The sequence below is a fragment of the Hyphopichia burtonii genome (genome assembly GCF_001661395.1).
Source record: "Hyphopichia burtonii NRRL Y-1933 unplaced genomic scaffold HYPBUscaffold_1, whole genome shotgun sequence".
Classification (NCBI taxonomy): domain Eukaryota; kingdom Fungi; phylum Ascomycota; class Pichiomycetes; order Serinales; family Debaryomycetaceae; genus Hyphopichia; species Hyphopichia burtonii.
This window is the reverse complement of record NW_017963728.1, coordinates 801,310-825,250: the sequence shown is the minus strand read 5'-3', so window position 1 is coordinate 825,250 and position 23,941 is coordinate 801,310. Positions and strand designations below refer to the sequence as shown.

The following is a 23,941-nucleotide window of genomic DNA, read 5'->3' as shown; positions in this document are numbered from 1 at the left end:
AAGACGAAGGTCCAAGGCGGCCTGTTAGCATACTGATATCTAGTGACGAAGAAGACAATTCTAATATATCCGGCAACGATGGAGCTCTTCAAGTACCTAGTGAAGATGAATATGAGAGCGGTCCTGAAAGTTTCCAAAACGGAGGGAACAGCGATGGATACAATGAATACGACGACTACGATGGTGATGGCTACGACGATAATGAAGACTATGGTGACGGTGAAGACTACGGTGACGGTGAAGACTATGGTGACGGTGAAGACTACGATGGATATAGTGATTGATAACTGGGTCGTGTGTGCACGGCCAAAATAGTTTGACCAATAATTTACCTTTTTTTTGTTCTCTTCGAAAGGAAAAAAAAATGAACTGATAAATTCCAAAAGACTTGTATCTTTTATAATCTGCTAGCTATTCTTTAACATCAAGATGGATCCACAAAGAATTATCAAATTACAAAGACAATACCAAAACTCCAACCAAAGATTATGGTACAGAGGTAGATTTTCCAAGCCATTAGTCTGGGGATTTTATGCCATGTTTACTGTTTCCACCATTGGTCCATTATATTATACTGGTAGAGCCATTTTAGGGATCAAAGATGAGTAAGCTATTCCTACTAAACAGCGAATTATTCCATTAAAAGTTTATATCATTTAATATTCATTTCAATATATGTAATTTACGATTAATAAAAATTTGTAGAACGGAGGTCATGTGACGCGGTATCATGTGACCCAGACACCTACCCATCCATCCAGAGGTGCTTTTTAGAAATGTTGGGTTGGCCATAGTTGAAAATATACTGACTAGAAAGAAGGAGCCGTTGAGTATGGTTGAGTTTAGTGAGTTGCCTAGCCGGGTGATTGAGCGGGTAATTGGGTATTTACCGCAACAAGATGTGATTAATTTGATGTTAACTAATTATCAATTTTATCAACCGGGATTGAAAAAACTTTACAGGAAAATTTCGATTCAGATCGATCCAATATTGGTTGCCAAACCTAGGGAGGCTAAACATTATAAGATCGACTATCTTGATAGTAACGAGACGGTATTGTATGGGTTTCAATCGACATCAAATGATTATGAAACTCATGAAAAATTATTAAAAGTACGAATAACTGCTTTGATTTTGGCCATTAGCGTAAACCATGAGTTAGCAGAGTATATCGAGGAGATTTATATTGATGACCATAAGTATAAGATTGATACCATTAAGGAAATGAACAAGTTATTTGAAGTTTTGTCCAGTTTAAAGAGTAACTTGAAAAAAATCTATACGAATCATAGATTGAGAAAGTTGATCAAGTATAAGAAACTAGTTAGTGAATTCAAGTTAGAATCGGTTATTATCGATAGTATTGAAGATTTCAATTTACTTCGGGGTAATGAACGGGAGTTGATGATTACATTTAAGGAGAAAAGTGATTTCCACTACTATGATTTTGGGAAATTATCTTTGGATAGTTTAATCATTATAAACGATGAAGTATTATACGGACAAGTAATAAAATATTTCAATGAGTGTTTTGGAATTAAGCCATTTAAATTCAAATTGCAAAAATTCAATTATTACCATTCGCATTATCCCCATGAATTACCGTTTATCAATTTTGATAATATCAAACAATTACAATTGTCAATTGGATGTAATGAATTACAATGTCAACAAACGTGCTACGATTTGAGTCAATTCGAATACCCTAGTCTTGATACGGTACTAATCATTCAAAATACCGATGCCAAGTTGACTAATCATGAAAATAACGAAAAATGGGATATAACCATTTTCAATTACATTAGGAAACTCTTCAACCAAACTAAATTGACCAACTTATCAATACGTCATAATCCCAATAACGAGGGAATTATAAATGACGGATACGAGGGGAACTACTTGAGAAGAGAAAAGTTATACGGCAAAATATTACCCAATTTTTTAACTAATCAACAGGGAATTAACTTATTTTACCCTAATTTAGTCACCAGTTTATCCTGTTATGAACCGGCAATGAATGTGCTTATGTGGAACGGATGTAAGTGCGCTCATTGTACTAAATACTTGGGGTTATTGGATGAATTCCTAATCCATCACAAGTACTATAATTTCAAAACTGAACTATATAAAGATTTGATAACTTGCAATTTAATTAGTGTTATTTCCACTAAATTAAGTTCAAGATTGACATTTGATGAATTAATCGGAGATTTTTTAATAAATGCGAAACCGTTGAAAAATATAAGTTGGGATTTCCACCAAAATCACTTTTCAATTCCGTTTAAATGCTTAAATTATAAGAATTACGAAGAAGCGGATTTCGAAGACGATAAAGACCCCATTGACGAAGAACTATACTTTGACGCCGAGTCTTGTCCCAACGATTGTAAGTTTTACAATATCCCGTTCCATAATAAAATTACCATCTGCATTTCTCATTATATCAACGATTTAATTCTCAAAATGATCAATTTAAATCGCGGCAACGCCGAAGACGTTGTAATTGGCGGTATAAACGATGAGAATGATGGATCTACTTCTTTCCAATTGAACAAACTACTTATAAATGGTTTGGTTTATCATTTTGACCATGAACTAAATGGTACTGCCTTCTTCAGTAACATCCATGATGATACATAGATTTTAAAAAAATAATACAATAATACAATAATACAATACAACAATAAATATATATAAGCTCAAGTGATTGGACATTGCTTATCAGTTGCGGCGAAATGAAGGGTCTAGAGGAGAATTAAGGCACATTCCTGATTACGTAAGTTGCTAGGAAGGATTTATGTTATTTTTTCGTAAACAGAATCACGTGCTGCGGATCAAACAAACCCTGATCCCAGCCCGGATCCCAAGGCCGAGTTGTCCAGCCAACTGAACCCTTTCAATGCACACAAATGGAAATATCACCAGTGCAGAGATTACCAATGTAACCTGTACAGGGTAGTGAGTAGCTAAAATGCCGTGCGCGGGAGGTGCTCAGGTAACCAGACTTTGCTCTAACTAATGCATCGATGATCTAGCGTTTAGTACTCGTAGTTGAAGGTTGACGATCTGCGAGGGTGTGGGAATTTGGGGCCGCGGCCTGTACAGAGCTCGGTTGTTCAGCGCACCCCCTATGCAACGCCGGTAACAGCTTGTCATGTACCATGTACACCGTGATGCAGACACTATCCCTGGAATGTCAGCTTAAAATTTGGATAAGGTAACAGCCTAGATATTCGTTCAATTGAGTTATTCAGTTATTTGATAATTTGGTTAATGAATTTATTCAGTTACTCAAGGCTGTAAATGAAGTGGTGTGTTTGGTCATCAATGGCCAATCTCGTAAATAAATGCGCCTTCGGAGGCTACCGCGAACAATCAATCTACCTAGGGGTAATTGAAATTGTTTTATAAACAATAAAAACAATAAATACAATGAAAAATATTAAAAGAACCATTGACATTGACAAAACTATAAACCCAGAGAAATGAAAGAAACGTAATAAAGAAAAGAGAAAAAGGAAATGAAATTACTTGCTCAACAAGTTAGAATTTTTAAAATTTAATTTACTTCTTTTGTTTTTACCATTTGTATGAGTTTTATAATGTTGCATACAATTATCTTGTCTTGCAAATCTAGCATCACAAGTTGGCCAGGGACATATGTGTTTTCTTTCCCCAGTGTGAATTCTATTATGTCTTGCTAAATGTCCACTAGTGGTAAATGATCTAGTACAGGTTTTACAAATATGTTTTCTTTTGGTAACTTTATCCTTATTTGTAGTTGGTGTTTCTGGAGTAAATGATCGTATTGAATAATCCGTTGATGATGGTGGTGGAGTGGGGATTTCAAAACTTTGATCAAGTACTGTTTTAGGTGATACGCTCACATTGGATGTATTTTTTTGAGGGTAATATTGAGGAATTGGCTGTATTTGTAATGGGATATAATGAATTGGTTGTGGTTGGAAATGATTTGAACTAGCACTAGATGTACTCGATTGAGGAGTTGGATAGTAATTGCTTATACTGGTGGTTGATGTTGGTGGAGTAGAACTGAGTGATTTATGATATTGTTGTTGTTGTTGTTGTTGTTGTTGTGGATAAAAATCATTTGGTAATGGAATACTAGTTAATAATTCATTGAAACTAGGTAATTTGGTTGGTTGTGGTTGTGGATGTTTAATGTTGTTATATGTTGGAGTATGTGAATAGAACATCTTGTATAGAGCCAAAGAAATTGAAGATTAATTGAAAGATGTTGGAAAATTACCTGATATAAATATATCTTAAGGGAGATGTTAGTGATTTGAGTTAACAATGACATGAAACATTTATTTTAAAAAAATAAAGAGGAAAAAAAAAAAAAAAAAAAACCTATTATAATGCAAAATAAAATAATACAACAAAATAAACGATTTCATTCAAAAGCTTTTATTATGCTTTTGCGAAAATTACACAAGTCTATCTCTTTTAAGGTTTAATGTAATACCACATCGCGAGCCTGATTTTGTCTGTTCATGCATCCGTGCATGCATGCATGCATGGCAAAACCTCACATTTCTTTTTTTGACTTTTTTTTTATTTTTTGACCTGCTGCTAGCACTAGAGTGCCGTGCTCAGCAGGGTTCGCGCCCGGCTCAGCAATTACCTTTTCAGGGATGGTTCATTGCCGCGGGCTCCCTCCCGACCTAATTAACTTACGAATTTGAGCCTTTTATTTCAATCTGTTTTAAGTTTGGTCTATGATTTTGCCTTTTTCATTATTCTACATACTCCTGATACATTCTATTACCTTTTATTTTACTTTATTTTCTTCCTTATTTCTTTCATGCTCACAATTAACCTTTGCTGGATTTCCAGATTTGAATATTCAATGTGGTTTCGTTAACGGCTATTCGGTATATAATCATCATCTTTTTTTTTTTACCCCTTTTTTGTGTGTCTGGTTTTATTTCTTCTTTTGTTGATGATTGATTATGGATCTCTTCCCAAAAAATATTGACCAAACCCTTGTAGCAAGTGTCATTGGTTGGCATGCGTCGTTTCGGGTCCTACCGAATTCTAAATGTTAGATTGTGTTGTTGTTTCCAAAATGTATTTTGTATCATTTACCAGATGAGATTCTCTTGCGTAATAATTTTTAAACTTGAGTGTGACAAAACATTAATAAGGGATTTATTTAGTTTAAACGAAAAATTACCGAATATTGTTGGTCTTGTGAGGTTCCTGGTGTGCGGGCGTTGGTGTAGGGGTCTGGTGTAGGGGTGTATTATCCGAATTTTGCGACCGCCCGTCACGTGCAATTGAGTGAGCTTTTTCCTGCTAGGGTTTAGCTTGAAAAATCCATCAATGTTTGCTGCTAATGCTCTACTCACCAACCAAGAATGATCAGAGGACTCAAACAACAGCTTCGTAATATATCTATCTCTGCCAATCCGGAGTTCAAGGCCCCCTTCATTCCGTTAACTTCGGAAAACGGGATCTCCAACGCAATCGGTAACACTCCTTTACTTAAATTACCAACGATTTCAAAAGAAATTGGTCGTAATATTTATGCTAAAGCAGAATTTATGAATCCCGGAGGATCAATCAAAGATCGTGCTGCATTGTTTATAATCAAGGATGCTGAAGCCAAAGGATTAATCAAACCAGGTGGAACTATTATTGAAGGAACTGCTGGTAATACTGGGATTGGATTAGCTCATGTTTGTAGATCAAGAGGATATGACTGTATTATTTATATGCCAAACACTCAATCTAAATCCAAGATTGAAACTTTGAAATTATTAGGAGCAAAAGTTTTCCCAGTACCAGCAGTTCCTTATGACAATCCTGATAATTATAATCATCAAGCTAAAAGACATGCAGAACAATTAGAAAATAGTGTTTGGACAAATCAATTTGATAATATTGCTAATAGACAGGCTCATATTGAAACTACTGGTCCAGAAATATGGGCTCAATTAAATGGGAAAGTTGATGCTTGGACTTGTTCAACTGGTACTGGAGGTACATTTGCCGGGGTGACTAGATATCTTAAAACAATTTCAAATAATAAAACTCAATGTGTTTTAGCTGATCCTCCAGGAAGTGTATTACATTCATATATTGAATCTGGAGGTAAGGATTTACAAAGAGGTGGCTCTTCATTTACTGAAGGAATCGGTCAAGGTAGAATTACCGAAAATTTAAAACCAGATTTACATTTAATTGATTATAGTATCAAAATTGAAGATTCAAAATCAATTGAAATGTTGTATAAATTATTAGATCAGGAAGGATTATATTTAGGTGGTACTGGTGCATTAAATGTTGTTGCAGCAATTGAAGTTGCTAAATCATTACCAGAAAATTCAAATGTCGTTACTCTTTTAGCTGATAGTGCACATAAATATAGCGATCGTATTTTCAGTAAAAAATGGTTGATTGAAAAAAATCTCTTCAATTCAATTCCTTCTCACTTACAAAAATACGCTATTCTCGATTAATCGGGGGTTTCCCTATTACATAATAAATATACATTTTGATAAGCTTTCTTTTTTGTCTTCAATTGCCCAACATGATATCAAATTCATCAAGTGCCGTATTCATTCCCTAAGGGTAGCTGGTACCCTCACTTAACAAAGGACAAACAAAATTATCAATTGAAACGTTGAGGTACCTACGTTAATCTGGTATAAGTATAATGTGCAACTACTAAAAGCTCTGTATACACCACCCTTAACCCTAAGATATTATAGCCATCGGTGTGACTATTGTCCTCTTCTGTAAAACAATAGAACAACAATCCAAGTTGGCCAAATCGCCTATTTCGTTACTTGACAATCTCTGGGCGATATTAGGCAAATGCGAAACCCGAGCCGCGCGTTAACCTGTCAAACCAAGATAATAAAGGAAAATTATGACATGGAAAATCAACAACAACAAAATAAAAAGAAAAAAAAAAAAATAAAAAAAAAAAAAAAATATAAACATTATTAAAGTTACAAACGAACCAAATTGAAACGAATAACTAATATTCATTCGTAACTGTATCAACAATTCTTGTCAGCTACTTAATAGCATATCCTTGCAATATTGCAAGATGGCTATGATGATCTTTTACCTTTTGTGAGAAACCCTTTGCTAACGGTTTTTATTTTTTTGGTTTAAACTTCGTTTTCCTTTTCTTTTTTTTTTTTTTTTTCATTTCTTTTTTTATTTTTTGTTTTATTTTCAATATCTTACATTTAAGCTCGTAAGAACCCTGTAGCCAAAATGCCACTTACCCACCCCTATTTGGATCTTCCAGTAATCTCTGGTCAAATACGGTAGTCGGATTATCCTATTGTTCCGATGCACTGCGACGTGGCTGCTACATGATCTGATGCTAATTGCTCCGACTCGATATCCCAACTACTCCTTGTATTGTTTGAGCCGGTATACTAATTTGTACCTAGCACACTGTTTAAACACTACTCGCTTACCAATTCTCTCCTCTGGAATTGCCTACTCGCTATTGCTGCCAACTGCCAATCTACCCCCGATACAGTACCGACCTATTTTCTTTTTGTTTGTTGTTTTTGAGTTGATTTATCCTTCTTTGTTTTCTAGTTATTTGGCTCGGTAACTACCAGAACTAGTTTAGCCTCACATTATTCCTTGTTTGAGTTTTGCTAATGCGTATCTGCTGCCAGCCTATTTGCTTCACAACATTTCTTCATTAATCTCATATTGATTGCTGTGGTGATGTTACTTTGATGTAAGTCATTGACTTTCCCAAGCCTGCGTTTGAAGTCATGTATCAATCTCATGTCGATGCCCTCCATACTGTGGGCTTGGACATTTTTCCTTTCTCGCAGCAGGTACAAATATACACATTTGGGTTTGCGTTTGTGTGTATTTTATTTTATTTTTACTTTTTTTTTTCTTCATGATATTTTGGCTCAATTGTTCGTTTTGTTTTATGTGGTTCATTTTTATTATATTTGATTTTTTTTTTTGAGTTATTCATTTATTTTTTTGAGTTATTTACTTATTTTTGAGTTATTCACTTATTTTTCTTTTTTGGATTTACTCATTATTTTTTTATTTTTTTTTTTCTCAGATTCTCGCTATATTTTTTCCCTCGGGGCGTTTACGTGAGTTTAAACCCTTTTTTTCAAGAAATGATAATCACGTGATCTACCAGAATGTACGGAGGTACCACTTTGATGTCGTGCGCACCTCCAGTCTTTTTGTTTCAAAATACTCAACTCACTTGATTTCGCCTCCAGTGTTTGTCTATCTATTCGTCTCTTTATCAATTCATCTTTTTGCCAGTCTATCTCTTTACCAGTTCATTCTCAAATCTCTAATCATTACCACCCGGCCTTGAAAGCCCCAACTGTACGATATACCTTCACAAGCTCAATTACTCCAGCTTTAGTTGGTCACCTCGAGGTATAGATAGCCGCCGCTTCTTAGTGTTACCTGTACTTTTTGTGCTGTAACCGCCACAAATTAACACCCGTACATATTTGTTTTCGATTCTCGTTCAACATCACCCGTACATCTTTCAAGAACACCCATACACCAATAATTTTCGAGGTATCTGTACACTACCAAATCAAAATAAAAAATTTTCATTTTTCTTTCCACAACGGTATCATATCTTTTACATCCAGTTGTAATATAATCAGCTATCCATTTACTAACGGGTGCTTTTAATCCTTGTAATTTAGTCATTTGCATTATTTTTTTCTACTTTCCTTCGAAGTCCGTTGATTATTTTAGGTGTTATTCCTAACGGCTATTTTTTTTGCAATTTTTATACTCATACCTTGACTCATAATTGGTTGTTAATTTTTTTTTATGGATCAACAAATTCAACAAGCAGTAGAGATTGCCTTAAGTGGTACTGCTGATCCAAATTTGAAAAATCAAGCTTATGAATTCATCAATCAAATCAAATCTACTGAAGAAGGTTATAAATCATGTATTGATATCTTATTAAAATCGAGGGAAAATAATGATATTAATGATGGATTAAAATTTTTCATTTATCAGGTTATTGAAGAAAATATGTCAAAATTAAATAATGACGAATTGATTAATTTAAAAAATACATTATTTCAAATATTAAATTCAATCATTTCAAATAATTTAAATGATGCTGCTTACTTAAAGAATAAATTATCTACTTTATTTGCTTCATTATTTTGCTACACTTATTTAGAATTATACCCAAATTTCTTGAAAGATTTATTAAATTTATGTCAATCTTTTACTAATCCTTTAATTTTAGATTATTATTCTAGAATTGTAATTTCAATTCATTATGAAATTGGTGATAAATTTATTTCAAGATCATCTTTCTTACAAAATCGTAATAATTTATTAAAGGATTCAATTAGATTAAATGATATGAATCAATTAGTGGAAAGTTGGTATAAAATCTTACTTAATGATTCAATTAATGATGATATTTTAAATAATACTTTAAAAATTATTGGCCAATATATTGAATGGATGGAAATTAATTTGTTTATTTCAAATGACTATTTAAATAATATTTTGAAATTTTTAAAATTTCCAAATGAAAGAAATCAATGTTGTATTACTTTAATTGAATTAATTTCTAAAAAAATGAAACCTTCAAATAAAATTGAATTAATTAGTTTACTTGATTTAACTAATATAATTGATTCTATTAAAAATAATAATGATGATGATTTAGAATTTATCGAAAATTTATCAAAATTATCAAACCAGATTGGTATAGAATTAATAATCGCTTTAGAAAATGACTCAAGTTTATTCAATAATATCAATTTGATTTTTTTAAAATTATGGCCATTAATTTTAGAGTTTTTAAGTCATGAATATGATGATATTTCTCAACAAGTTTTCACCTTTATTCAAAACTATTTATTACTTTGTAAAAAAATTAATCAATTAATCTCAATTGATTTATTATCAACTTTATTAAATAAAGTTATCTTGAAAATGAAATTTGATCCTGATGATGACGGTTTCGAAATTGATGAACAATTTAATGAAATAAGATCAAAATTAAAAACTTTTCAAGATACAATTGCTGTTTTAACCCCTGAATTGTATATTGAAACTTTACCAATGATTATTGAACAATCCTTATTTAATAAAAATTTTTCCGATATTAGTAATGACCCTTCGAACTCTAATGACACTTTAAATAATTGGATTAATATTGAATTAGGATTTTATGAATTAAATAATTTTGGTGAATCTTTGAAAAATAATTTAATTAATTTACCGAAAAATGAAATTTATACTTCAAAACCTTATCAACTTTTCCAAAATTTCTTAATCAGATTAATTGAAAACTACGATAAAATTTTAATTATTAATCATCCAAAAATTCAATCCTTTTATTATGAAATTGTCGTTCGTTTTTATAATTTAAGATCAATTAATAATGATGTTTCTTTAAAAATTTTGGAAAGTTTTACCAATCAATTTGGTCTTTTCAATAATTTAGAAGCAGTTAGAATTAGAATTTGGTATTTATTTTTTAAATTTATTAAACAAACTAAACCTTTAATTGATGATATCACTTTAGAGAATTTATTAATTAAAATTCAACCATTGTTAATTATTGAAGCCCAATTACCAACTAAAGATGAGGATGATGAAATTATTGAAAATGGGCAATTTAATAATCAATTATATTTATTCGAATCAATCGGTTTATTAATTACTATTATTAATAATAAAGAGTTAACTTATAAATTGATTGATTTGATTTTTCAACCATTATTTGATAATTTACAAAACTGTATTACCAGTGAAGATAAATTAATTAATCCTTTAATTCCTTTGCAAGCACATCATTCCTTAATGGCAATTGCTACAATTGTTCGTGGATTCGAAACAGAACTTTCTCCAGATTTAATTAATAAAATCAACAATGCATCTCAGGTTGTTTTAATTACTTTAGAAAATTTTAACAAATTTGAAATTGTTAGAGAAGCTTCAAGGTTTTCATTTTCAAGATTTTTACCAATTTTACAAAATGAATCAAATAATCACTTAAGTAAATTAATTAGTTTAATAATGGCTACTCCAAATCTTAAAATTAATGAATTAAGTGATTTTTTAAGTTTTATTGGTCAAATCATTCATCAATTTAAAAATAATGATAATATTTATCAATTACTAAATGATTTATTATCTCCAGTTATTAATAAAATTTATGAATTATTAAATATTAATGATGAATATCCTGATTTAGTTCGTGATAAGTATAATTTGAAAAAATCTTTCATGACATTCATTAGTGTTATCATTATTAATAATCAAACATCCCTTTTAATCACTGAAACTAATAAACAAAATTTCCCAAGAATATTGACAAGTTTTGTTGAATACGCTTATGATTTATCTCAACCTTCCGTTAGTAAATTGGCTATTGCTCAATTAATTAATGTGATTACAGTCATTGGTGGTAATAATGGAAAATTAAATGATTCAAAAGACAAATACTGTAATACTTTACCACCTATTGAAGGTATCGATGAATTTTTGATGGATACTTCCGTTAAATTATCATTTGAATTACCATTTTCTAAACCAGAATTCGATTTAAAAGATGCAGAATTCAGAAACATCGCATTAGAATTATCAATTTTATTGAAAACTTATGAACAACGACAACAAAATCAAGAGTTTTTGACATTTTTAGTTAATTACTTAAATAATATGGGTATGAGCCAAGATGCCCTCAATTCTTTAGGTTCTAATTTGGTTAAATTAGATCAAAGAGAATTCAAAAAGTATTTCATTAATTTTTTAACTGAACTAAAGAAATAATTAGGATTATTAATAGAGATTCAAAAAAAAAAGTTATTCCTTGCATTTTTTCTTTTACACCAGTAAAGAAATAACCATGTAAATAAACTTCTTCACTTACATAGAGTTTAGATTAATATCTTTGTATATCTTAATTGTAACATTTCTTAACTTATTTTCCGTAAATTTCAACAATATTATGCTTGAACTCCCCTTTTATATATACCGGTAGCCTCTCCACCATTCTCCATTCATGATGAATAGACCTATTACTTGACCCTAACTTCTACCTTGGCTCATATTTAGCTCTTGAACTACATTTGGAGTAACAAGTTTTGGTTGTAAAATATCATTGGCGTGCACATAATGCGATGCTCAAAATTTTTTTTTTTAAGTCTCGAGATGAGGAAAGTTATCAAAAGTTCTTTAAAACGACTTGATTTGATAAGACAAACTAAGGATCATGGCTACAGTTAAGAACCTCAACGGGGATGATGTTGTGATACCACCAAAAGACGAAGAAGAGATTGCTTTAGAAAAGTTGGTTTTCGGTGATTTGGAAGGATTTGAAACCAATTTAAGAAAAGTTGAAAATTTATATGAATATTCTTCTGATGAAGATGAGCAAGAGCAAGGAGATTCAGATAAGTTTTTCAAGGATACAGATGAAGAAGAAGATGAAAGTGATTTAGAGAACGTACAGGATAACGATTTATTCTTTATTGATGATGCAGGAGACCAACAGACAAACGACGAAGATGCGATGGAGATTGATCAGGAAGAGTCTGAAGCAGAAATGGAAGAAGACAATGCATGGGAAGATAGTGACGATGAAAGACTAAATGTGTCATTAACTTCATCCGATAGGTTGAAGAAATTAAGAAAACATGAGCATGATTCATCAATTTCTGGTAAATCGTATATAATAAGGTTAAGATCACAATTTGAGAAAATATATCCAAAACCAGAATGGGTTGATAAGTTACGAGGTGAAAGCGAAACAGTTGACTCTGATAATGAAATACAGTCGGATGATGAAGGGTCGAATTCTAAGCAAAATGATACTAATGCCATCTTGAAAATTTTGTCAAGTACTCAACAATTTATTATGTCTAAACAATCTAAGTTAATACCTCCTAACAAAATATCTATTTCTAGATTAACAGATGCAAATCAACAGAAAAGGGCAAAATCTGGTATACAATCCTTATCATTTCACCAATCTCATCCTTTATTATTAACTGGTGGATTTGATAGATCTTTAAGAATTTATCATATTGATGGGAAAGCCAATAACTTGGTAACCTCATTACATTTACGTAACGCTCCAATCACCACCTGTTATTTCTCTCCTTTGGATAACCACAATCAAAATTTGATTTTTGCTGCTGGTAGAAGACGTTATATGACAAAATGGGATTTGAATACTGGTGACGTTGAAAAAATTTCGAGAATGTATGGTCAAGAACAATTCCAAAGATCTATGGAATACTTTAAGATTTCTAGCAAGGGTACCTATATTGGTTTAACTGGTAGTAGTGGCTGGTGTAATATATTGAATGGATCAACTGGTCAATTCATCAAAGGATTTAAAATTGAAGGTAACATCATCGACTTCGAATTTTCCAAAGACGAATCAACCATTATAATCATAAATACAGCTGGTGAAATCTGGGAATACTCATTAAACCCAGATGCCAATGCCAACTTGAAAATTAAACAAAACCAACATCATGGTAAAATATTAAGAAGATGGCAAGATGATGGTGCCGTTGGAATAGTGAAAATTAAACTTGGAGGCCCTAATGACCGTTGGTTAGCTACCGCCTCCAATAACGGTTTGGTCAATCTTTACGATCGTAATACTTTCGTTGACGAAAAATCTCCAAAACCTTTCAAAACAGTTGAAAATTTAATCACTTCTATTTCAAACTTAACTTTTAGTCCTGATGGTCAATTATTATGTATATCATCCAGAGCTAAAAGAGATGCATTAAGATTAGTCCACTTACCTTCCGGTACCGTCTATTCAAACTGGCCAACTAGTGGAACTCCTTTAGGAAGAGTCACTGCTACAGCTTTCTCTCCGAATAACGAAATGTTGGCTATTGGTAATGAAGGTGGTAAAGTCACATTATGGAGATTAAACCACTACTAAAAAGCATTCATGTATCATTAACTATCACATATATATATATATACCATCAAGGGAATCATTAAGAGTAAACTTGTAGCTTGCAAAATTACAACAAATTGCAACAAAAACAGAGGTTATACCTTTTAACAAGGGGCGTGTCACAACCGTTTCCATTTTTTTCATTACTTTTTTTTTGTAAAATCATATCATTAAAATGGGAAAGGCCTTGATATTTGTCCTTTTAAATATACTTCTAGCAAGCAAAAATGGTTATTGGTCCTCCGTATGTATAGTCTGAAAGCGGAATGGCTATTATTTTGATTAAAATATACTAACAAAAACACGCTGCAGAAAAGGTCACACTCGTTATCGTAATCCTCATACTTATCAAATGAGTCCTGCTTTGATCAGGGTTAGAGAACCATATTTCTGGAAAAATATGGTAGGTTTGGTTGTTGTTGGGTCTATTCCTATTGCAATCTACTGCTATACTTGGAATTTTTTGAGTAAAGATGAATTTAGTGACATTCCTATTCCTCCTATTGCTGATGACGAATTAGCTAAATTAAAGAAGGAGTACGAAGCAAATAAAAAGAATAACTCGTAAGAGTGTATCCCATAATTAAGCGGCTTTTCACTTCCAACTTTCACATACTTTGGTTCCTTATTTCTTGTACATAATTCTTACAATTCTATGTTTATTAAACTTAAATACAAAATCTTTTGTAAGCTTTCTGAACTACATCCTAGGAAAGAGTAAATGGTCATGATGCATTAATGATGGAATTATTTATAAAACGTTATATAAGATGCAAAACTAATGATTATCTCAAATCACTCAATTTACGTTTATCTTTGTCATCAACTTCATCTTCGGCGAACATCGAAACTCCTCTGACAGGATAAGGAGCCGGAGGTGCCTGCAAGTTCTCATTGTCCAGGTCTGACTCGTCTTCTGAATCTGGTATTGGATAAGGAGCGGAAGACATTTCAGTGAACTTGTCGTAATTAAGAGTAGACTTGGACTCTTTAGATGTCAATACATGATTTGTAGCTGTGGTTGGATGTATCAAATCATCAACATCAGAATCAGAATCGTCAGAATTTGAACTAAGATTTCTCTCACCACTTTGATTGTCAAGTTGTTTAAGGGTGATTGGAGAAGAGTCATCTAAATCATGGGCTTCATAAGGTGCAACTCTTTGAATGGGTGAATCAATTTCTTCTAATGGTCTTAAAGGATATGATAATTCTGAAGTATGAGAATCAGATCTTGGTATTTCAGTTTCACTATTATAAATATTAGATCCTTGAGAAGAAGTTCTTGGAAGCAAACCTCTTGATTCTTGAAATTCAGAAGACGAAATTGAAGTTGATCTTGGTCCAAACTCTTGATATTGATACAGTGGTTGAGCTTCAGGGAAATTATGAACGGTATTAGACACATATGGTACATACTCGAATGGATTAGCTTGTTGGTCGACTGGCACTGACGTAGACCTTGGGATTGATGGAGCTGGAACTGCAGGTTGCGTGAAAGTTAGGGATGATTGGGAGTTCGTCCTGGTTTCGGCCAATGAAGTGGGTAAAACAGGATTACTTTGTTGTTGATTAGATTGTGACATGAAGGATGAATCGTCAATGGTATAGGTGTTAGAATTGATTGTGTTCATTGAAGCTTTGTTTTTGAGAGCTGTAACTTGAGGTTGCTCGAAAGAATCATTACGCCAATTAGGATCCTGGAAAGGATTGACTGGTTGATATGCATTAGAAGGTTCGAATGGAGGAGGAGCTTTTCTAGTTGTTGTTTGAGCTTTTGGAGGTTGGGTTAAGTTTTCCAAAGATTTATTGAAATCATCAAATGGATTTTTCAATGAATGCGATGAGTTGTTTGGATTTGAATAAACATTTCTTAAATTAGAGGATGAATAAGGGATATTTCTTGATTTCAAATTATCAAGAGGTAACGACTCATAAGAAGGATTTCTAACTGAGGAGCCATTCTTAGCTATATTATATAATTTTTTATTATCATTATAACGATAAGATTGATTATCATCCAGGTAATTTTTTGGAACTAAAGAAGAAGAAGAACCTGAATGAGGAATACCTCTATAAGGAAATCCATCCACGGAAGATTTATTTTGATCAGGGTTATAAGTAGATAAATTAGTAGTTGATGAAGATAATAAAGGATTGGCATTAATATCTTTAAGATCAAGAATACCTTTTTCAAGTAATTCATTTTTAGGTTTATGATTAGTGAAAACCAAGGTTCTAACATTATCATTAACCACGGTACAACAATATTTTTTCAATGATTTAAATTTCTTATTTCTTAACTTAGCCTTAACCGGAATGTATAAGAGCATACCAAATACGAATTTGAAAAAGAAAATTGACCAAATAGCCACTGATAACAACATGAAGGAAAGAACGATACTTAAAATAATATTAGTATCAGCAATATCTTTAATATTTGAAACGATATCATTGGAAGTTTCACCATTAGTGGCATAATATCTCAAGGTTAAGATATTAATAACTTGCCTTGGAGTGTCAGCCAACAAAATTTGGGGAGCATTATCGATTTCATGATAAGTTAGGAAACAAGCCCAATCGAAAAAGTTTTCTTGTTCAATCTTATGAAATAAACAATGATAATTATAAGATCTTACCACATACATTAAGCGACAAATCTTATTAACGTAAGCCAAGGCAATATTTCTTGTTCTATAAGTATGAATTGCCCAAATCCAATGATACAAAAGTAAACAAAATTCAAATATAATACAACCGGTGAAAATCCATTTAGCTACCGAATAAGCATAAGGTTTATAACTATCATTAGACCATTTATGGAATACCAAAATCGTAAGACAAGTATACATATCAACTCCCAATAAGACCCAAGAAAGAATCATAAGAATCCAAGTCATGACATAGGAAAAAACCGTTTTACCATCAGTATTATGAAATCGATCTACATCCATTAAATCGAATGTAGAATGATCAAGATGATACTTATTAATTTGATTATTAGCATTGAAATAGTTACTTGGTTCTGCAAAAGCACTCATGGAGTTTCTATTCTTTCTTTTCCCCATCTTTAATAATTTCAATATCACTTTATATTACCTTATCTTCAATACTTTATATTTCAATACTTTATATTTCAATACTTTATATTCCGATTCTTTATATTCCGATTCTTTATATTTCAATTCTTTATATCTCAATTCTTTATATCTTCAATTTTACTTTATATCTTCAATTTTACTTTATATAATTTCAACGTAATTCTAGATTCTTTGCACTGGAATACAAATCATGATAAGATAGCCAACAAGACTGGACTGAAAATTTTTAATATAAATGAGATGCTAAGGTATACTTAAAAGAATAAAGCTAAAACTAGTACCAAAACTTTCTCTTCTTCAAGATCTCGTATAGCTTTTATTAATGGGTCTCTATCTTATCCTTTTTCCTAAACTCACCCGTGTAACAACGAAGCTTTACTTATGTTTCCACTAGCTATTGTTATCTTATTTCAACACTGTTATTTTTAGCCTGTCTATGCATTTTACCATCTTACGCGAATTAGCTCGTTATGTGCTTTGTTTACCTTTGCCAGCACTTGATCCTACGTCAACTTTGGAGGAAGACACTACTTGTTGCAACTTTGTATCGACTGAGTGCCAGTATCTGACTGTCAGCAACTCCAGTGCCTGTGCTTGAGTACTGTGCTTGTAGTGTTGTACTGTGCTTGTTGCTTCCCGTAAGGAGATGCGGTACTAATTCAAAATAAGCACGCAAACACACACCCGTGCACCACAGATGTTTTGAGTTAGTTTGGGGTGGATCCCGATTAGGAAGTTTACATCTAGAACGCTATCAAGAACCCAGGGCCATAAAGGGCCCTGTTTTAGTTCCAGAACTGATCTGTCGGGATTGTGGTATGTAGAAGTATATGTCTGGGTTGGAGAGTGATGTATGTAGATTATGTAAGGGTGTATATTAATTATGTATATTTAGCTAGTAATTTATTTGATTCATCTTTTAAATCATCTTGATCGGATTCACTTAACTCTTTTAAGATATTAATACAATCCTGTTTGACTGGAGGTCTATACATGATTAGAAATTGTAGAGATAGGAACCCGATTTTAATTCTTACTGGATCAAAACATAAAGATTTAATTCTCTGCACTAATTCATTATTCAAATAAGGTAAATCACTTAATAATCTAATGAAGATTTTACGATCATTTGGTTCTAAGAACGGAATCATTGCATCTAAAACTTTACCTGCCCATTTAGTATAATTTGGAGTATCGACTTTTAATTCATCTAATTTTGAATTTAATTTTAATTGATAATTATAATCATTTTTATTTGGTTTAATTTCATATTCTTGCAAAACTTGTTGCTTAATGGATTCTTTATATTTTTCTTCTTGGAAAACTTTTTCACTATACCATTCTTCATTTAACCATTCAATAATTAAATCGATTCTAGTATGAATATTATCCAAAAAAAATTCAAAAATTGAATTTCTTATCATATCACTTAATTCGTTTGTTTCATTATCTTGATTTCTCATTCCTCTTGTAGCTAATCTTGTTAATAAAATTGACCAACTATTTTTCTTCCAACTTTTAATGGCAATACTTGATAATTCTTTATTTATCTTATAACCATTTACTTCATCAGTTTCAGTATTATTTGTATTATCAATGTCAACAATTTCTCGATTGGATAATTTGAAAAAATTCTTGATAATAATATTAATATGATCCTTTTTCTCTTGTAAACTTAATGGTTTTGGTGGTGGTAAACTGAATACTGTTTGTGGATTATAATCTTTGCCCACATTATCATCATCATCATCATCGTCTGATTCTCCATTTTCCCCACCACCAAGTTTATCAATATCGTATACATCTGGCAACCCTTGTTGTTGTTGCTGCTGTTGTTGTAGCTGCTGCTGTTGTTCAGCAGCTAATGCTTGTTTTAACAGAGGAGACATGGAATTTATAACATCCAGATACCTTGAACCAATAATATCTAAAGCCAGACTTAATTTTTTAGTATGAATTTTATTTAAAGCAGCCAAAGTCATTGAAATTAAAATATTTTGAGGTAAAGTCGATAAATCGAATCCATTTAATTCATTTGAAGGCTCATTTAAACAATATAAGTTTTTGTAATCAGGTTTATCTAGTTTTAATTTTTTAACTGGATTAGCAAAACCTTCAAAACTTCTCTTTTTAATTTTAGAATCATCAGCGTTTGGAATAAGAATATTTTTCTTTCTTATTTCATCACCACGATTAATTAATGAAGATAATTTTTTATTTAAAGATGATTGGAATTGTGGAGGTACCAATTGATTTCTTAATAAGTGATTAATTAAAATTCTTAAAGTTCTATCAACGTATTTTTTAGATAATTTAAAAGATTCAATTGATTGATAATTCGATTGTAATTTATTATTTGATTCGAAATTTTCCAATATCGAACAAATCTTTGATAAAAATTGTGGTTTCCTTTTACAAATTATCGATAAATGATTAAGAGTAGCAGTTACCAATGGAGGAACTAAAATATCTTGATTAAATACTTTTAAAACTAAATCAAGTAATGCGTAACTTTCAGCTTCAATAACTTGAGGTTTAATTAAAGTATGATGAGGGTTAACTTTCAATAACGAAAAATTCTTGATATTCGATGATGATTTTGATTGATAATCAATAACTAATATAACAAATTTTAACAATTCTAATTTTGAATGTAAGTTCTTCACTTGATTGATTTCGCCATTGAAACTTTCCTCATATGGGAAATTATTAGAATACTTATCTATCAAGGATTTTTTCAACATGTTTAATTTATTCCATATATCTTGACACCCATCATTATCGGCCACATAACGAAAGATTAACTTATATAACACAATCGCAGTGTCAATAGCATATGTGAATATATCCAAGTTCTTAATGTTAGATAATATGATTAATGAATCCATTGCATCAATGGCCAAGTCAATCTTGTCCCCTATTGATAATTGACTTTCGTCAACGGTAAATGATTCCTTCATGAATCTGGCACACCATAACTGTATTTCAATATTTGGATTATTAACAAAGTTAAATATATGTCTTAACACCTGGGGGAAACTCTCCTTACTAGTAAACGCAAGCTCTCTGGCCTGATTCAATTGCCCAATTATCTCACTAGTCGACGCCATTCTACAAGATCTATACTTTTACTTGATTCTTCCAAACCTGGCTTTCAATGCTTCGCTTTTCCAACACCTGTCCGGCAAACCTATACAAGTACTCTGATAACCCCGTCGATTGCTTCGTAGGCGTCCTTGGATCGATGGGCTGGTAAAATTTCTTCAACTTCGACTTTTTTTCAAGTTTTTTTTCTGTTTTGAACTTCTGGGAAACTTCCGACCACCGGCAAAACCACCGGAAGTGATCCGACCATTTTTCAAACGCCCAGACACCAACTAAACCGCCAAAACGCCCAGACACCAAGTACTCCCTCCCGGATTTCCCTCTCAAAAGTGTTTTCCCGTCAAGCGATGATAATCACCAGATACCCCAGATATCGGTTGTTAGGCTAGAAAACAAGGGTATTGATCTGGATTCGAGGTCCGAACTCGAGTACGCACCACAGCATCGCTTGCCACCGCAAACAGCCACACATTTACTTAGAAATACCCTGCCAAATCGGGTATTTAGCCAATTACAGTGTCTTATCTGGGGTCTTATCTTTCACAGATTGAGAATCACCGAAGAAAAAAAAAAAATTTTTTTTTGAATTTTTTGTTGTCAAAAAGATAAGAGACTTTTCAGAAAGGACGAAGAAGATTGACAGGTTATAGCTTATTGGTTCCAAGTACAGCTGGTCAAATGACTTCTACCGAGCCTCCACTGATAATATCGATGCTGACTCCTTCTCTGCCCACGCCCAAGCCGACGTCATCAGCGATGACGGCGACATCGAAAGCCCAAGCTGCAACGAGTTCCAGCAGCAACATCGATGATTTGATCGTTCCCAGGCTATTGGCGTTGCCCACTGGGATGAGTGAGGACTCGACGGTATATGTGTCGTCGCCTATGGGAGATGGCAGTAAGTCGGTTTCGATGAAATCGTCCAAGAGATCATCATCGTCTTCAAATGACTTGTTATATGAGCGTGATCGGTTCAAGGCTAGGTTACAGACTTTCAACAAACATAATTGCAATGATATTGATAAGATGTGTGAGGTGTGCGAGGATATTGGTAGTAAAACCACCAAGTTGAATATAATAAATTCGCATCCTATAGAAGATGATATAGATGAAGATATGTCGCCGCTTGATTCTAAATCCAAGTTTTATCAGAAGTTGAGGCTGGTTTCAAACGAAGAATTGCCAATCAAAATACTTGAATCTAGTCAAATCGATCCCATATTCGACTGGTATTTTAATAAAAAATTACCCCCTACCAGTATAATGTTTCCCTGGTTGCATGGATTACACGAAGATAATTTTGCTCAGAAACTGTTTTTTTTATACCAGCAGCAAGTTCAAAAGAGTAAGGGACATGACGAAAGTATGAACTTCAGACCACAAAATATCCGATTTTTGATGTGTATAAAGACATCGAAAAAAATGGAGGAGTCATTGAAAAATTCAATCAACGTTGACGAAATCTTAACTAGAATACAAACCTCTAAACAAGAAGTCATCCATTCAGTCACAGATATAATAAGTTCCATTTTCGATGGAGAAAATCAACATTTAATCGATTTAATCACTAAAGATTGTTTCAAATTAGGTTTTGTTCCAACTTTCCTTAACTTAGATCCAGAAAAGGGAGTTTCTTTAAGAAATTTCCATATTCAAGTGGCTAAATTGGCATTGTGCTCTGATTTCATCATCTATGGGCTTGACGAATCAAAAAAGAAATCTTTAGCTAGACTCTTATACATTGCTCAACGAAATTATGATTCTAGTATTCCAACGAATGTTTTCATTCTTGATAATTTATCTAAAATTTCAAAAAAATCTTTGATCACCAAAATTGATGATAATTTATTAAATCTTGAAATTAATAAAAAGACTCAATTAAACCTAATCAATTCAAATCTTAATTCAAATGATGTGCTTTCTTGGGATAATGATTATCAATTTAAAGAGAAAATAGAAACTACCAAAATGTCTTCTGCTACTAAAATCTCCTTCAATGTGTGGGTTGGTAACATTTGGGATTTTCAAATAAAGTCTTATTATCAAAATGAAAATAAGCAGATTGATCCAGTCGATCTTTCAGACCTTTATTTCGATCCTAAGAATTCAATTATTTCCAAAAATGATTCTTCTAAGCCTTTTGACATCTTATCGATCTTACCACCCCCCAAATCTAATTGGAAATTATCCATCCATTGTCATAAAGATGCTCATTTCCCAAGTTCAACTAAGTTATCTCAGTTAATCTTCAACCATGACTCCCTCAATTCATCAACAAATATAGAATTTCCTCCTTCAGGTTCCGTTGGTCTTGGTGATTGTAAAAAAGATAATTTAATGTTAATCGTTAATACTTGTAAATTACTATATCTTGTTAGTTCATCATGCTTGATTTATTGTTCCGATGGTTATACCGAATCCTCTCTATTAGTCTTATGTTATATCATCTATCTGAAATATGTTTCTCTTGATGAAGCAATGCTAAAACTCCATCTAGAATATGGTCGTCCATTTTATATATTCAATAGTGATGTTGGTATACTTAAAAAATTAGAAATAATATTGAAGAGATTATCTCCTTCAAACCCAGCTTTCAAAAAACATACCAATTGGTCCAGAAATATGGAGAATTTAACCAATGTTGAAATTAATGAACTATTATTGACCCCAACAAATTCTGGATCAAGTACCGAATCAAATACAAACAAATACAAGTTGGGCTATATTGCAAATGATAGTGATGATTTTGACTCGGATTCTTCATATGATAGCTCAAGCGAAGATGAAGACCTTTCGATACCGACGTATCTATCCAATGACTGGGTGAAGGACGTTGAAGGCTCGTTACCTTCAAGAATCTTACCTTATTTGTACCTTGGATCTTTGAAACATGCCAACAGCCTAACATTACTACAAAAGTTAGGTATTTCTAAAGTTATTTCGGTTGGTGAATGTTTGGATTGGTTACATGATTATAAATTTCAACAAAATCATGATATTATCATTGATGAAATTGATAACGGTAATATTGAAATTTACAATATTCAACCAAACCTCAAAAAAATTAAAGCATCTTCCAAAATATCTTCAATCGATACCGTGGTTAAAATCAACAACTTACAAGATGACGGAATCGATGAACTTACCCATACCTTACCAAACATCCTCAACTATATCAATGATGTATACAAAGACTCGAAGATCTTGGTTCATTGTCGAGTTGGAGTCTCCAGATCAGCCACTGTCTGCATTGCAGAGGTGATGAAAAGATTCAACATCTCGTTACCGAAAGCCTATCTCTATGTCAGAGTCAGAAGATTAAACATTGTTATTCAACCAAACCTCCGTTTCATGTACGAGTTATTTAAATGGGAAGAACAAGAGAAGTTGAAAGAAAAGGAAAAGAAATCAAAACTCCTAAGAGAAATTGACTGGTTCGTCATGTGTCGTGAAATAACAAGATTGAATATCCCCTACTTGAGTAGCTGAGTTTTTGCACCCGTTTTTTTGTTATTTTTTTTTCTTTTTTATTTACTTCATTTATCCATTTTGCAAACCCCTTTTATCAGGTTTCCACCACTCCTTCAATGTGATCTCAATACCTTTATGTGACCATTCTAATAATTTTAATGATTAAACTGTTTTTCTTTCCCTTTTTCTATAATCTAACTCTACGATTTGTTTCTTCACGCTTTTTTTTCATTTTTCACTACATATTATCGTGATCTTTCTACTGTATTATTACATACTTATTCTTACTATTAACGT

General features: G+C 32.3%; 13 protein-coding genes across 13 annotated transcripts; 10 read left to right on the top strand and 3 right to left on the bottom strand.

The window, feature by feature from the left end:
- Positions 1-429: 429 nt before the first annotated feature.
- COX7 (cytochrome c oxidase subunit VII) lies at positions 430-609 on the top strand (the record flags this gene model as incomplete). Its single annotated transcript, XM_020218185.1, has 1 exon — positions 430-609. The coding sequence occupies one exon, from the start codon at positions 430-432 to the stop codon at positions 607-609; it is 180 nt and encodes a 59-aa protein (XP_020078703.1).
- Positions 610-832: 223 nt separating this feature from the next.
- Positions 833-2,641, top strand: HYPBUDRAFT_103395 (uncharacterized protein; the record flags this gene model as incomplete). The annotated part of the gene is made up of 1 exon (XM_020218261.1): positions 833-2,641. The coding sequence occupies one exon, from the start codon at positions 833-835 to the stop codon at positions 2,639-2,641; it is 1,809 nt and encodes a 602-aa protein (XP_020078702.1).
- Positions 2,642-3,528: 887 nt separating this feature from the next.
- Positions 3,529-4,218, bottom strand: NRG1 (Nrg1p; the record flags this gene model as incomplete). Its single annotated transcript, XM_020223360.1, has 1 exon — positions 3,529-4,218. The coding sequence occupies one exon, from the start codon at positions 4,216-4,218 to the stop codon at positions 3,529-3,531; it is 690 nt and encodes a 229-aa protein (XP_020078701.1).
- Positions 4,219-4,362: 144 nt separating this feature from the next.
- Positions 4,363-4,837, top strand: HYPBUDRAFT_151321 (uncharacterized protein). Its single transcript, XM_020220437.1, has one exon. The coding sequence runs from the start codon at positions 4,535-4,537 to the stop codon at positions 4,691-4,693; it is 159 nt and encodes a 52-aa protein (XP_020078700.1). The 5' UTR covers positions 4,363-4,534; the 3' UTR covers positions 4,694-4,837.
- Positions 4,838-5,385: 548 nt separating this feature from the next.
- On the top strand, positions 5,386-6,489 carry HYPBUDRAFT_103777 (uncharacterized protein; the record flags this gene model as incomplete). Its single annotated transcript, XM_020218293.1, has 1 exon — positions 5,386-6,489. The coding sequence occupies one exon, from the start codon at positions 5,386-5,388 to the stop codon at positions 6,487-6,489; it is 1,104 nt and encodes a 367-aa protein (XP_020078699.1).
- Positions 6,490-7,235: 746 nt separating this feature from the next.
- On the top strand, positions 7,236-7,694 carry HYPBUDRAFT_172292 (uncharacterized protein). Its single transcript, XM_020222855.1, has one exon. The coding sequence runs from the start codon at positions 7,368-7,370 to the stop codon at positions 7,608-7,610; it is 243 nt and encodes an 80-aa protein (XP_020078698.1). The 5' UTR covers positions 7,236-7,367; the 3' UTR covers positions 7,611-7,694.
- A 1,139-nt stretch (positions 7,695-8,833) lies between these two features.
- On the top strand, positions 8,834-11,812 carry HYPBUDRAFT_101807 (Ran GTPase-binding protein; the record flags this gene model as incomplete). The annotated part of the gene is made up of 1 exon (XM_020218149.1): positions 8,834-11,812. The coding sequence occupies one exon, from the start codon at positions 8,834-8,836 to the stop codon at positions 11,810-11,812; it is 2,979 nt and encodes a 992-aa protein (XP_020078697.1).
- A 404-nt stretch (positions 11,813-12,216) lies between these two features.
- On the top strand, positions 12,217-14,004 carry UTP18 (Utp18p). The gene has a single exon (XM_020220436.1). The coding sequence runs from the start codon at positions 12,255-12,257 to the stop codon at positions 13,947-13,949; it is 1,695 nt and encodes a 564-aa protein (XP_020078696.1). The 5' UTR covers positions 12,217-12,254; the 3' UTR covers positions 13,950-14,004.
- A 159-nt stretch (positions 14,005-14,163) lies between these two features.
- Positions 14,164-14,594, top strand: HYPBUDRAFT_159499 (uncharacterized protein). Its single transcript, XM_020222440.1, has 2 exons — positions 14,164-14,211; positions 14,280-14,594. Exons 1-2 carry the CDS (start codon positions 14,195-14,197, stop codon positions 14,533-14,535), a joined length of 273 nt encoding a protein of 90 aa, XP_020078695.1. The 5' UTR covers positions 14,164-14,194; the 3' UTR covers positions 14,536-14,594.
- Positions 14,595-15,712: 1,118 nt separating this feature from the next.
- KCH1 (Kch1p) lies at positions 15,713-17,008 on the bottom strand (the record flags this gene model as incomplete). The annotated part of the gene is made up of 1 exon (XM_020218276.1): positions 15,713-17,008. A coding segment is annotated over one exon (1,296 nt), but the record flags the coding sequence as incomplete, so codon positions are not given.
- A 343-nt stretch (positions 17,009-17,351) lies between these two features.
- On the top strand, positions 17,352-17,686 carry HYPBUDRAFT_151318 (uncharacterized protein). The gene has a single exon (XM_020220435.1). The coding sequence runs from the start codon at positions 17,505-17,507 to the stop codon at positions 17,664-17,666; it is 162 nt and encodes a 53-aa protein (XP_020078693.1). The 5' UTR covers positions 17,352-17,504; the 3' UTR covers positions 17,667-17,686.
- A 263-nt stretch (positions 17,687-17,949) lies between these two features.
- HYPBUDRAFT_8983 (RNA-processing protein) lies at positions 17,950-20,329 on the bottom strand (the record flags this gene model as incomplete). Its single annotated transcript, XM_020223854.1, has 1 exon — positions 17,950-20,329. The coding sequence occupies exon 1, from the start codon at positions 20,176-20,178 to the stop codon at positions 17,950-17,952; it is 2,229 nt and encodes a 742-aa protein (XP_020078692.1). The 5' UTR covers positions 20,179-20,329.
- Positions 20,330-21,085: 756 nt separating this feature from the next.
- On the top strand, positions 21,086-23,662 carry HYPBUDRAFT_100734 (tyrosine/serine/threonine protein phosphatase; the record flags this gene model as incomplete). Its single annotated transcript, XM_020218070.1, has 1 exon — positions 21,086-23,662. One exon carries the CDS (start codon positions 21,086-21,088, stop codon positions 23,660-23,662), a length of 2,577 nt encoding a protein of 858 aa, XP_020078691.1.
- Between the last annotated feature and the right edge of the window lie 279 nt (positions 23,663-23,941).

What these genes read in the sequence shown, in the direction of transcription:
- HYPBUDRAFT_151321 (XM_020220437.1), top strand. Translation starts at nt 4,535, where the DNA reads ATGCATGCATGGCAAAACCTCACATTTCTTTTTTTGACTTTTTTTTTA.
- HYPBUDRAFT_172292 (XM_020222855.1), top strand. Translation starts at nt 7,368, where the DNA reads ATGCTAATTGCTCCGACTCGATATCCCAACTACTCCTTGTATTGTTTG.
- UTP18 (XM_020220436.1), top strand. Translation starts at nt 12,255, where the DNA reads ATGGCTACAGTTAAGAACCTCAACGGGGATGATGTTGTGATACCACCA.
- HYPBUDRAFT_151318 (XM_020220435.1), top strand. Translation starts at nt 17,505, where the DNA reads ATGCATTTTACCATCTTACGCGAATTAGCTCGTTATGTGCTTTGTTTA.